At 36.9% G+C, this 14,987-nt stretch overlaps 1 protein-coding gene across 1 annotated transcript in view; it reads right to left on the bottom strand.

The window, feature by feature from the left end:
• The window catches only part of LONP2 (lon peptidase 2, peroxisomal), a 120,205-nt gene that overhangs the window by 82,610 nt on the left and 22,608 nt on the right, over window positions 1–14,987 (bottom strand). Inside the window, exon 3 of the mRNA XM_081273096.1 lies at window positions 1,450–1,581. Coding sequence (XP_081129222.1) covers window positions 1,450–1,581 — 132 coding nt within the window. The remainder of the gene's footprint in view (window positions 1–1,449; window positions 1,582–14,987) is intronic.

Below are 14,987 nucleotides of genomic sequence, written 5' to 3'. Positions count from 1 at the left end.
CTTAGGTAGCTGAGCAAAAATCAAAACAAAACAAAATGGAATCCACCTGGTAGTGTGCTCTTATGGTCCTATCAGGGTGACATTAGGAGGCTGGGAGGGTCTTCTTGGGGTCAGCTCCATGGCCAGCTGTGTGGTCTCTGGCCTTATTCCCCCACCCAAGCCTGCACCTCTGAGCTCATAGGTTGTCACGACCATCTTCCAACTGTAGCCTCCTCTTCTTCCTCTACATTCTCTAAGGGGTTTTGTGATGGGGCCTGTCTGGCCCACCTCCAGGGTATGTTCACCCCATCAAAAACAAAAACATCCCTTACCCATTCCTATCAGTAATTAGAGCTGTTCCGTTACTAACACAGCCAAATTAACTACATTAATCAGCCAGGCTATTTGACATGAATATGAGAATCCTAAAAAAAAGATATGAACAAAAAAATCTTGGTTTTTCATGTAAAAATGGAGCCACATTCTAAGATCAAGAACCAAATGCATGTTCAATGTCAACTCTTTCTGGGAATTATTCTCTTAGACAAGAATGTGTTTACATTTTGGACCTCAAAAAATTCTAGGTTCAAAATATTAAATTTTTACACACAAGAGAATAGTGGCATTCTTAACCAACTACACAATGATCTATTGAAATAGCAGCCACTCTCCAGTCCCTCAGGACAACATGCTTGCTAATTCCTACAGTCAAGTGACTCCTCAGTAATCCTGAACTTTCCTGCTCCCACCCAGCACTCTGTCTACCATCAACCAGTTTTTATTAGTTGTACTTGCTATTATAATTGTTGCATTTATGTACTAAGTAAAGTTAATAAAAGAAAGAGTGTTCAATAAAAAATAACAAGTGTTCCAAGAATATTCAATAAAACAGACTATTAAAAAAACTAGCAACAATATTCTAAAATATAATAAAACATTCTAAATACAGTAAAAATACTTTAAATACATAAAAAAGTGTGCAAGGAAAACTCAAGAGTTTTATAGCTTGAGGATTAAATCATGCAAATCTAGAACTCTACACTTAGATTATTTTTCGAGTATCTTCAAAACTCATTTTAAAGAAATAGTAACTGAATATCAAAGATAATACATCCTATGAGTGATTTATATAAGAAAAATCAAGATGTATTCTAATATAACAGGTCCATACAGTGAGAAAGTCTCCACATATTTAGAAAATAATGTGGAAAAGCATTTTTACATATTTATAATAAATGTTTACTTTTTAAATAATTCTTTGCTTTAATCAACTTCTTCCACACTTTGTGCAATTGTTTAAAAATATAAAACAACTACTTTTGAAAGTCAATTTAAGTACAAAAGCATTTTAACTACTTTCTTGAGTCACCAGTATCTCTTTCTTGAAGATGAAAATTTAACTACTCATAATCTAGATTCAAATGAAGAGCAACATTGCAACCTGGCATTCAAGAAGGAAACACCCCATACCTGAAGTTTCTCTTTGTTGCTTGTTCGAATAATTGAAGTGAGAATGTCTGGCAAAGCTTCCCTTGGAAGACTATCTAAAAGACGTCTCAATTTAGCAACTGCAGGGACAGACATATCCAACATTTCAACCAACTAGAAGGGAGAGAAAAGAAGTCTTTTAATGAAATCTGGCATTATTTGTGAATTTAAAAATATCAGACTTTCATAAAGTTTTAATGTTTAGGCCTCACTTTTCTTTGTGAAACAATGACTGATTTACACAGGGCAGGCATTTCACAGATCTCAGAGGAAAAGAATGCCACACACTCAAAATGAAAAGCAAAAACAGCTCAAAAGCAAGAGGGATGCAAAAGTTCCTTCTGGGCAAAAGCTTAATATTAATGTTTAAAAGGGGCTCTGTGAATGTGTGCTATGATTTTATTTTTTACTTTATCTTGGAGAAAATTCAAATTTATAAAAAATTGCAAGAATGGTACGATGAACTCCTGTATATTCTTCTCTTAGATTCACCAATTCTTAGCAATTTGTGGCATTCTCTCTGCACACACTCACCCACAATTATTATTACTAAACATCTACAAATAAGTTGCAGACATCATGGACCTTTGTTTTTTCATTTTTTTTTTGTTGTTGTTGTTTGTTTGTTTGGTACTGGGGATTAAACCAAGGGGTGCTTTCTCACTGAGTTATATCCACAGCCCTTTTTATTTTATGACAGGGTCTCACTAAGTTGCTGAGGTTGGCCTTGAACTTCCACATTTTTTTATCAGAGCATTATAGTTGTACAGAATGGTGGGATTTGTTGTTACATATTTGTACATATACATAATATAATAGTATAATTTGGTTAATATCCCTCCCCAGCACTTCCCCCCTTCCTTCCTTCCTTCCTTCCTTCCTTCCTTCCCATCCCTTTATTCCTTCCCTCCACTGATTTCCCTTTGATTTTTAGGAGATCACCCCCACCTTTGTTTTCCTTTTTTTCTCTCTAGTTTCCACATATGAGAGAAAACCTTACCTTCGGAGTTTGACCTATTTCGCTTAACATGATGGTTTCTAGTTCCATTCATTTTCCTGCCATAATTTCATTTTTCTACATGGATGAATAAAATTCCTTTATACATATGTACCGGCCATAATGATTTTTAACATAACATTTGGATAAACTAGAATTTGATCATGGACTGAATGATTTTTAGGGGAAAAAGAAAGCTTCCACTCTATGACCTTGAATTAAGCTCAGGACAAGGTTTTATGTGATAGTTTTTAGCAGTACTGACAAAGATTCCCCTTCTTTTCTGGGCACATGTAGGCCTCTTCTTTCTCATCTCCTTTAAACATAGATATGGCTATAAGTCTCAGGTGGGTCCTTGAAAACGTGAGGGATACAAAAGTTCCTTGGGGAAGAAGCATTACAAGCCATCAAGGGATTAGACACATTTCCTTTTTCTGCATCAGCAATAAGGGAAGCGTGTTTTGAGATGAAATGTCTAATCTACCTCCATCCCTAAGTAACTCCAACAGGTGGATTGCCATGCCTACTAGTTTTAGGCATGAAGCTTAAGGAAGAAATACACCTTATGCTTTGTGACTGACATTTTGGAATTCACATAGCAAAACTTAGTTCATACCGACTAATTCACAATGAACTAATTCACAAACACTTAGTCAACTCTAGTAAGATTTCATAGTCTAGTAGTAATCAAAAAACCCTGAAAACACTGTAATTTAGGGAACTGTCCATTATGGCCTAGAATCAATGTAATGAAAGTATAATTATGATGAAGCTATTTAGGTAGAAGAAGTAGATAATAAAATCTGAAACCTATGCTCCTAGAAATACATCCCAAGAAAATAAAACAGTGAAAACCCATTTCCTAATTTTTACTGAGTAGAAATTATTTGCCAGATACAATATGCTACTTAGAATAGAACAGTTAAAGCTGCTCAGAATAGGAAGCCAAAAAAGAGGGGAATTCAAATCTGGTAAGGCAAACCAATATACAAGATACATTTCAATATAATGTGATAAGCATTATATTAAAAGACATGCATAATGGACTGAGAAGTCACAGAGAAAGGAACACTAGTAGCCTACAGGAATTGAGAAAGCATAAATCAGGACAACTCACAGCAGAGGAAAAAATGTAAAATTACAGAAAAATGAAATAATAGGAGGTGAGGTTTCTTGATATTCAGTGTGGCTAAAACTATGGGACTAAATGGAGTAACCAGAGTTAAGGCAAGATAGATGGGCCTAACACAAATTGAAAAGTGCCTTAACATATACCAAGAAATTTAAACTTCACCAATGGCCATTAAAGTCTTGCTCAAGGAAAAGACATGTGCCAAACTATTTTTGCTTTTCTTTGTTCTGTTTGAAGAAACAAAAGATCAGTGAGCAGGATAAGTTAAAATGGGGAAAAAAAGTGAGGAAGCTCAAAGATAGTAGATCAGACAAACCCATAATATGGCGGGAGCTCCCCAAGACTGAATTAAAATAGAAATTCTGCAGCTGCAAACAGATCTAGGAACTTGGAAAATGCCAGTAGACAAGCCAGTCTTCACCAGAGATAGCAAACAAGTGAAAACCAAAACTATCAGTTTCTAGAAGAGAAAGAGAATTAATGAAAGCAACACATGACAGGAGGGTCTGTTGAGTGGTGGCTCAGTGGGGGAGGGGAAACTTCCTTCCAAAGGGATGAAAAAATTTCTCCCATCAAGTTTAAGAAAAGCAGATGCCAATGTCCAGCACAGTCACATTCTGAGCAGAAAATAAGCTTAAAAATAGGTGAACTTGCATGGAGTAAAGCCCCAAGCACATCTTCCTACTCTTCTAATCCAGTGGAGATGGTTAAAAGGGGGAAGCCACAACAGTTCAAAAAGAATTGCTTGAACTTTTCAAGTTTCAAACCAAAATCCCTGAAGTTGGTCTTCAATTTCATATTGAACTCTAATTTTTCCCTTTTCTTTATTTCTATCCCCTACCCCCAACTGTTTCCTTGGTACAATTGTTTCTGAATACTCATGACCAATGAGCCACTGAGGCTCTAATTTTCACTAGATTGGTGAGCGCCTATGCTGCAACTCAGTCTGGGCATAGAGAAGAGATGACAATACAGACTGGCAAAAACTCAGGACCACTACAGCTCCAGCCATGCAGAGGAGAGAAAAAACAAAGGGCATGTAAATTTGAAACTGATGGTATGAGCTCTGGGAGAAGTAACATGGTTAATATGAGAGGGTGCAGGAGTTCGGAGGGGACTGAGATTAATCATGGTCAGAGAGAGAGAGAGAGAGAGTGGTGAACACCTCCTTCAAGTCCAGAAGGGACTAGGGATAGGCGGATCATCCCACACACAGAGCTTCCCCCCAGCTCCCATACAGAGAGACTCTTAGAACAAGACACAACAAAGGCAGACAGGAAAGGAAAGGGTAGATATCAGCATAGAGATTTCTCTAACAAGTTCCATTGGTCTGGGTCAGAGCTGGGAATAAGCACCAGGATACCCGCCCCTCAGAAGCTTCCTCTTAGGAGAGTCTAAAATCAAAGCCCTAGAAAGAAAGACCTCCATTTCAAAAATCTCAATGAGGAAAAAAAACTTTTTCTATAGGACAAATATTGTATCAACTGCTTGATAATTCCTAGTGTCTCCCCACATTTTGTACTTTGTCAACATTACAACTAATTTTTATGTATTTTGTCAACTGGATCCTTTCTTGATACCTCTTTTCTTCTCTCCCATCTCATTCCCTTGTATTCTCCTTTGACCTTACTTATTTTAACTTCTGACTCCCTGCTCTCCTCTACCCATTTTTCTTTGTTTTCATTTTTTTTGCTCTATTTTAAAAATTTTCTTATTTTTTCTTCCAATGCTATTTAATATACTATCATTAATGCTTAATCTTTTCAGCCTATTCTAAATCAATTTCTCACTGATATTCCTCAAAAAAGTTATCGTAATAAATAGTAATAATAGATTATATAGTATATGTTGATATATGGTTTGCTCTTAAATTACTATTGCTAATAGAGGTTGTTCTTTCCTTTCAAAGAGGTACTGGTGGTTGAAATTAACACTTTGATTACACTGATCAGATGTGCTGAAGCTAAGATATATCCCCAGGCCAGGGATTATTATTAAGAAATAACTACTCACTAAAGAACCCTAACATAAAATAGGAAGAGGAATTCATCTCAACAGATGTGCAAAAACAGGATCTCAGATAACATGAGGGAACAGGCCAACAAGACACCTCCAAAAATCTATAACCCCTCAATAACTGAATCCACAGACTCTAATGTGGATGAAATCACAGACAAAGAATTTAAAAAGTTGATGGTTAAAATGGTCAATAAACTAAAAGATCTAAGAAATGGACTAAGAGAAAACACAGAAAGTAAAGGAGAAGAGGTATCAAGAAAAGATCCAGGGCTAGGGTGATAGCTCAGTGGCAGAGCACTTTCCTAGTACATGTGAGGCACTGGATTTGATCCTCAGCACCACTTAAAAATAAAAAAAAATAAAGGCATATTGTCCATCTACAACTACAAAAAACAATTTAAAAAGAAAGGACCCAGTTGAAAAAAACATAAAATTAGTTATAATTTTGACAAAAGACAATAAACAGATATTCTGAAAAAGAACCAAACAGAAATCCTGGAAATCCTCAATAAATCAAATAAAAAATTCAGTTAAAAATTTCACCAATAGGGGTTGGGATTGTGGCTCAGTGGCAGAGTGCTCTCCTAGCATGCATGAAGCACTGGGTTTGATCCTCAGCACCACATAAAAATAAAATAAAGATGTTGTGTCCACCTAAAACTAAAAAATAAATATTAAAAAAATTTCACCAATAAATAGGATCACATAGAAGACATACGCACTGAACACAAACTATATATTTACTGGAAAACTCAGTCCACAATAAAGAAAGGAAAATAAGGAACTGAGATCAGAAGATGCAAGCAATCTGGGACAACAATAAGAGACCAAAACTAAGAATCATTGAAACTGAAGAGGGATCCAAGACACAAGCTAAGAGCATGGATAATCTCTTCAGTGAAATAATTTCAGAGAAATTTTTAAACCTGGGAATGATATGGGCACCCAGATACAGGAGACATTCATAGATAAAAATCAAAAAAGAATCTCTCTATAACACATTATAATTAAAATATTGTTATATAATTCCATGTACTAATATATAACAACAAATCCCATTGTTATATACAATTATAATGCATCAATTAAAAAATGTGGAAAAAAGTGCCCCACACAGAACAAGGAAAACATCAAGTCACATTTAGAGGTAAGTCAAACATAATTTCTCATTAGAGATTCTAAAAGTCAGGAAGGTTTGGAAGGATGTACTCCAAGCCCTGGTAGTAAACAAAAAAACAAAAAACTACCCCAACCAAGATTGCTATATCCAGCAACGCTACCCTTCAGAATTGAAGAAGAAATAAAGGTCTCCCAAAATAAAAATATAATAAAAGAATTCATGACTACTAAGTCAGAACTACAGAAAAAACCTAAAGTAATACTACACACAAAAGTTAAAAACAAACTTCAGTGCCCCCAAATGGATAAATCACATTAGAAAAGTAGCTAAACAAATGAGAATTAGAACTGAATTAAACATTAGAAATAAATCAAGATGGCAGGAAGTAATAAATGTCTCTCTATAGTAACACTGTAGATGGTCTTAACTCTTCAATTAAACAATATAGATTGGCAGAGACCCACTCAAGTGTGGTGGCACATGCCTGTTCTCGAAGTAGCTCAGAAGGCTGAGGCAGGAGAATCATAAATTCAAAGCCAGCCTCAGCAACTTAAAGAGACTCTAAGCAACTTAGCAAGTCCCTGTCTCAAAATAAAAAATAAAAAGGGCTAAGGATGTGGCTCCATAGTTAAGCACCGAGGGATTCAATTTTTAGTACCTCCCCACTCCCCAAAAAAGACCCAATTATATATTATTTGCAAGAGACTCATCTTACAAGCAAAGACAGCCACAGGATAAAAGTAAAAGAACAGAAAAAGATATTCAATGCAAATAAAGACCAAAAGCAAGTAGAAGTAGCTACTCTCACATTCAACCGACTTCATGTCAAAATTCATTGGAAGAGACAAAGAAGGTCACTGTATACTGGGAAAAATTCAACTAGGAGGTATAATGATAATATTTATGCCTGAAATGTCAGTGCACCTAATTACAGGAAGAAAAAAGACACTACTTGATATGACAAGCCCCAATACAATAATACTAGGTGATTTCAACACATCTCTCTTACCAATGGATAGTTTACATGGACATAAAACCAGTAAACACTCTTCACACATTAAAAAAAATGTGTTAAATCAGGGACTGGGGCTGGAGCTTAGTGGTAGAGCACTTGCCTGGCACATGTGAGGCACTGGATTCGATCCTCAGAACCACACAAAATAAAATATAGCCAAATTCATTTCCTTCTCAGATGCTCATGTAACTTTTTCCAAAATAGATCATATTTTAGGACACAAAGAAAGTCTTAGCAAATATTAAAAAATTGATATGATCCCTTGCATCTTATCAGATCATAATGGAAATTAGAAATTAACAGCAAGAAAAACCACAGAAATTAAACACATGGAGACTGAACACTACACTTTTGAATGATGAATGAATCACAAAGGATAAAAGAGGAGAAAATTTAAAATTCCTAAAATCAAACAAGAATAGAGACACAAAATATCACAATCTCTGGGACACTATAAAGATGGTTCTATGAGAAAAGTTTACAGCTATAAGTGTGAATATTAAAAAAAAAAATCTGAAAGATCCTAAATAAACTACCTAATGTTGCATCTCAAGGTCCTAGAAAAATAGAACAAAACAGCTCCAAAATCAATAGAAGGAAGGAAATAATTAAGATCAATGTGAAATTAATAAAGACTATCACCACAGGCATCATGGAAATCCAGAGGATCATTAAGAACAACTTTGAAAATTTATATTCCAATGAATTGGAAAATCTAGAAGAAATGGACAAGTTTCTAGAAACAAACAACCTACCAAAACCAAACCAAGAAGTTATAGGAAACCTAAATAGACCAACAATGAGACTGAAGCAGTAAAGCCCAGAACCAGATGAATTCCCAGTTGAATTCTATCAGTTCTTTAAAGAAGAACTAATGTCAATGTTTCTCCAGTTATTCTAAGAAACTTAGAGAGACCCTAAGCAACTTAGCAAGACCCTGTCTCAAAATAAAAAATAAAAAGGGCTAAGGATGTGGCTCCATAGTTAAGCACCATGGGGTTCAATCTTTAGTACCTCCCCCTACTCCCCCAAAAAGACCCAACTATATGTTATTTGCAAGAGACTCATCTTACAAGCAAAGACAGCCACAGGATAAAAGTAAAAGAACAGAAAAAGATATTCAATGCAAATAAAGACCAAAAGCAAGTAGAAGTAGCTATTCTCACATTCAACAAGGCAGATTATTCGTGCCCAGCCAGACTGAGGTATTTGGTGTCCATGCGGGAACGCCTGAAGCTTGGAGGTAAGTGAAATTGCTCGACCCTGAGGGAAGGCGAGAGAATGGGTGACCATTTCAAAAAACAATGTGTTCTTGTTTTGATTTGTTTTGTTTTTGTTTCAAGCTGCCTATCCCTAGAACTTTCTCAGGCAAACTGGGAAAAATGGTTGGCTCAAGGTTTGAAGTTGTTCGGCCCTGAGGAAGAGATAGGGATAGACCACGAATATACATTTCAAAAAAATAGGAAAATTGCCGGTGTGGTAGACAGATCACCCCAATTGGAGGAGGAGCACAACCACCGCCCCCGCCTGCAAGGTAGGCAGAACTTCAACCTGGAGAACAGGCCCAGTGGTTCCCCCCACCCCGCGCGTGGTAGACAGATCACCCCATTGGACGAGGGGCCCAGCCGCTGCCTGCAAGGTAGGCAGACCGCACGTCCCAGAGAAGGGGCCCAGCGGCCTGCTGGCATGGTAGACAGATCACCCCAATTGGAGGAAGGGCCCAGCCGCCGCCCGCGCCTGCACGGTAGGCAGAACTGCGACCTGGAGAACAGGCCCAGCGGCCCGCTGGTGTGGTAGACAGATCACCCCTATTGGAGGAAGGGCCCAGCGGCCGCCTGCAAGGTAGGCAGGCAGTGTGTCCCGGAGAAGGGGCCCAGCCACCACCTACGCCTGCACGGTAGGCAGACCTGCGACCTGGAGAACAGGCCCAGCGACTCGCCTGAGCAGTAGACAGACCTCCCCAGTTGGAGGAGCCCAGCTTCCCGCCGGTGAGGTAGACAGACCACTCCAACTGGAGGAGGGGCCCTGCCACCCCCCCCGTGCGGTCACCTGACCAAGCTCTTGACAAACATAAGGTTTCCCCAACACCCCCACCTCATCAAACACCTTATGAGAAAAACTGATGGAACTCATCTTGGAAAATCCCACCAACCCTTAAAACCCACCAACCAGTTGACTGGCGTGGCTACCAGTGCGGTTCTGCAGCAGATCAGGCACCTGGTTTACATCTCAGAGAATAAGAGTAGAGAGGCCACAGGTGGAAGCTCAAGTCCTCTCACACTGACTACCACCACCATCCTGAACCCAGAGACTCAAGCTAGGAATAGACAACGCCACCAACTGGAAGAAATGAAAACAGAGTTCTGAGAGACATTTTTTCTTTTTTTCTTTCTTTTTCTCTCTTCTCTCTCTCTTTTCAGCCATTCACCCAGTCTCCTCTACCCTTCCCCCTCGGGTCTTCGCAACCTCAACATATGTGAAACCAAAAATTGTACACGAAAAAGGTCTTTAACAACCGAATCACCAGAATAATATACTATAGAGGAATTGCATATGCCCCACCTCCCTCCCCCCTTTTTATTCCTGTTCTTTTTTCTCGTATTTTCTTTTTCCTGCTCTTTTTTTTCTCTCCCTTTCCTTGTTATCTGTTTTCCTCCCTCTTACTCCCTCTATCCCACTTGCAAGCCCCTAAATTTTACTATTCTAAGTAGGGTAATCTTATAAATACAGATAGGAATTTGAATGTATACATTCTTCCATAAATTACCCATCTATTGGTTAGAGCTCTCCAAAGTTACTAAGTTAGATTAACCCCATACCCTCACTCCTTTCACCATAAACATAACATCCTACACCTGAAATCCAGTTTTCTTCAAGCTACCAGAAATGGTATGCCTTTCATGAAACTAATGACTATATTTGTAAACGATAATCGAAACCAACATTTGTAGACATAGAGTCTAGCTATAACTGTAGTAATAAGGAAAACGTGTGCTTAGATGATGTACTATTGATATTGAGAACAGTTAACACTGTCTTTCTCCACAAAAGGGAGACTTTGCAACTATACAAGAGCAATATAAATATATAGGGGGGAAATTCAATAACACAACAGTTTCACCAAGCAGAAAGAAACGCGAGCAATATGAAAAGACAAGGAAAGAAAGGACCATAAACAATGCAGGTCAACTCAACTTTAGAAGAGGTAATATCTGCAGCAATGGAATGTCAGATAAAGAATTCAGGATATACATGCTTCAGATGATCTGGAGTCTCAAGGAAGACATTAGACAGCAAAATCAGACAATGAAAGATCACTTCGACAATGAATTACATAAACAAATCCAAGAAGCAAAAGATCAACTATACAGGGAGATAGAGGTTATAAAAAAGAAACAAACAGAAATCCTAGAAATGCAGGAAGAAATAAACCAAATTAAAAACTCAAATGAGAATACTACCAGCAGAGTAGAACACTTAGAAGATAGAACATCAGACAATGAAGACAAAGTATTTCAACTTGAAAAGAACACAGACAGCTCAGCGAGACTGTTAAGAAACCATGAGAAGAACATCCAAGAAACATGGGATAACATAAAGAGACCAAACTTAAGAGTCATTGGGATACAGGAAGGTATAGAGGTCCAAACCAAAGGAATGAGCAATCTGTTCAATGAAATAATATGAGAAAACTTCCCAGACTTGAAGAATAAAACAGAATCCCAAACACTAGAAGCCTACAGGACGCCGAATGTGCAAAATCATGAGATACACAACTAGACACATTATAATGAAGATGCCCAACATACAGAATAAGGAGAGAATTTTAAAAGCTACAAGAGAAAGGAAGCAGATTACATTTAGGGGTAAACCAATTAGGATAACAGCTGATCTTTCAACACAGACTCTGAAAGCCAGAAGATCCTGGAACAACATTTTTCAAATGCTGAAAGAAAATGGGTTCCAACCAAGAATTGTGTATCCAGCAAATTTAAGCTTCATGATGGAAGATGAAATTAAAACCTTCCACGATAAACAAAAGTTAAAAGAATTTGCATCTAGAAAACCATCTCTTCAAAACATCCTCGGCAAAACATTACAGGAAGAGGAAATGGAAAATAACAATGAAAACCAACAGTGGGAGGTAGTACAGTAAAGGAAAAAATAATCAAAGAGGAAAAACAAACCATGTTAAGTAACATAAATAAACAAATATGGCTGGAAGAACAATCCATATCTCAATAATAACCCTAAATGTTAATGGCTTAAACTCACCAATTAAGAGACACAGGATAGTAGAATGGATCAAAAAAAAAAAAAGATCCAACAATATGCTGCCTACAGGAGACACATTTGATAGGAAAAGACATAGATAGACTAAAGGTGAAAGGTTGGGAAAAATCATAACACTCATATGGACGTCAGAAACAAGCAGGAGTGTCCATACTCATATCAAACAAAATAGATTTCAAGCCAAAGTTAATCAAAAGGGATAAAGAGGGACACTACATACTGCTCAAGGGAACCATACACCAACAAGACATAACAATCATAAATATATATGCCCCAAACAATGGTACAGCTATGTTCATCAAACAAACTCTTCTCAAGTTCAAGAGTCTAATAGACCACCATACAATAATTATGGGAGACATCAACATACCTCTCACCACTGGACAGATCTTCCAAACAAAAGTTGAATAAAGAAACTATAGAACTCAATAATACAATTAATAACCTAGACTTAATTGACATATATAGAATATACCACTCAACATCAAGTAGTTACACTTTTTTCTCAGCAGCACATGAATCCTTCTCAAAAATAGATCATATATTATGCCATGGGCAACTCTTAGACATTATAAAGGAGTAGAGATAATACCATGCATCTTATCTGATCATAATGGAATGAAACTGGAAATCAATGATAAAAGAAGGAAGGAAAAATCATGCATCACTTGGAGAATGAACAATAGGTTACTTAATGATCAATGGGTTATAGAAGACATCAAGGAGGAAATTTAAAAATTCTTAGAGATAAATGAAAACACAGACACAACATATTGGAATCTATGGGACACAATGAAAGCAGTTCTAAGAGGAAAATTCACTGCTTGGAGTTCATTCCTTAAAAAAAGAAAAAACCAACAAATAAATGATCTCACAATTCATCTCAAAATCCTAGAAAAAGAAGAGCAAAACAACAGCAAAAGAAGTAGAAGGCAAGAAATAATTAAAATCAAAGCTGAAATTAATGAAATCGAAACAAAAGTAACAATTGAAAAAATTGACAAAACTAAAAGTTGGTTCTTTGAAAAAATAAATAAGATCGACAGACCCTTAGCCATGCTAATGAAGAGAAGGAGAGAGAGAACTCAAATTACTAGCATACGGGATGAAAAAGGCAATATCACAACAGACACTTCAGAAATACAAAAGATAATTAGAAATTATTTTGAATCCTTATACTCCAATAAAATAGAAGATAGTGAAGGCATCGATAAATTTCTTAAGTCATATGATCTGCCCAGATTGAGTCAGGAGGATATAGACAACATAAACAGAAAAATATCAATTGAGGAAATAGAAGAAGCCATCAAAAGACTACCAACTAAGAAAAGCCCAGGTCCGGATGGGTATACAGCAGAGTTTTACAAAACCTTTAAAGAAGAACTAATACCAATACTTTTCAAGCTATTTCAGGAAATAGAAAAAGAGGGAGAACTTCCAAATTCATTCTACGAGGCCAACATCACCCTGATTCCTAAACCAGACAAAGACACCTCAAAGAAAGAAAACTACAGACCAATATCTCTAATGAACCTAGATGCAAAAATCCTCAATAAAATTCTGACGAATCAGATACAAAAACATATCAAAAAAATTGTGCACCATGATCAAGTAGGATTCATCCCTGGGATGCAAGGCTGGTTTAATATACGGAAATCAATAAATGTTATTCACCACATCAATAGACTTAAAGATAAGAACCATATGATCATCTCGATAGATGCAGAAAAAGCATTTGACAAAGTACAGCATCCCCTTATGTTCAAAACTCTAGAAAAACTAGGGATAACAGGAACTTACCTCAATATTGTAAAAGCTATCTATGCTAAGCCTCAGGCTAGCATCATTCTGAATGGAGAAAAATTGAAGGCATTCCCTCTAAAATCTGGAACAAGACAGGGATGCCCTCTCTCACCACTTCTGTTCAACATAGTTCTTGAAACACTGGCCAGAGCAATTAGACAGACGAAAGAAATTAAAGGCATAAAAATAGGAAAAGAACAACTTAAATTATCACTATTTGCGGATGACAGGATTCTATACATAGCAGACCCCAAAGGGTCTACAAAGAAACTATTAGAGCTAATAAATAAATTCAGCAAAGTGGCAGGATATAAAATCAACACACATAAATCAAAGGCATTCCTGTATATCAGTGACAAATCTTCTGAAACGGAAATGAGGAAAAACACTCCATTCACAATATCCTCAAAAAAAATAAATAAATAAAATACTTGGGAATCAACCTAACAAAAGAGGTGAAAGATTTATACAATGAAAACTACAGAACCCTAAAGAGAGAAATAGAAGATCTTAGAAAATGTAAAAATATACCCTGTTCATGGATACGCAGAACTAACATCATCAAAATGGCGATATTACCCAAAGTTCTCTATAGGTTTAATGCAATGCCAATCAAAATGCCAATGGCATTTCTTGTAGAAATAGATAAAGCAATCATGAAATTCATATGGAAAAATAAAAGACCCAGAATAGCAAAAACAACTCTAAGCAGGAAATGTGAATCAGGCGGTATAGCGATACCAGACTTTAAACTATATTACAGAGCAACAGTGACAAAAACAGCATGGTACTGGTACCAAAACAGGCAGGTGGACCAATGGTACAGAACAGAGGACACAGAGACCAATCCACAAAATTACAACTATCTTATATTTGATAAAGGGGCTAAAAGCATGCAATGGAGGAAGGATAGCATCTTCAACAAATGGTGTTGGGAAAACTGGAAATCCATATGCAACAAAATGAAACTGAATCCCTTTCTCTCACCATGCACAAAAGTTAACTCAAAATGGATCAAGGAGCTTGATATCAAATCAGAGACACTGTGTGTGATAGAAGAAAAAGTTGGCTCCGATCTACATACTGTGGGGTTGGGCTCCAAATTCCTTAATAGGACACCCATAGCACAAGAGTTAATAAC

The sequence above is a fragment of the Spermophilus citellus genome, assembly GCF_964194105.1.
Source record: "Spermophilus citellus genome assembly, chromosome: 18".
In the NCBI taxonomy this organism is placed as follows: domain Eukaryota; kingdom Metazoa; phylum Chordata; class Mammalia; order Rodentia; family Sciuridae; genus Spermophilus; species Spermophilus citellus.
This window is presented reverse-complemented; position numbering and strand designations above follow the sequence as displayed.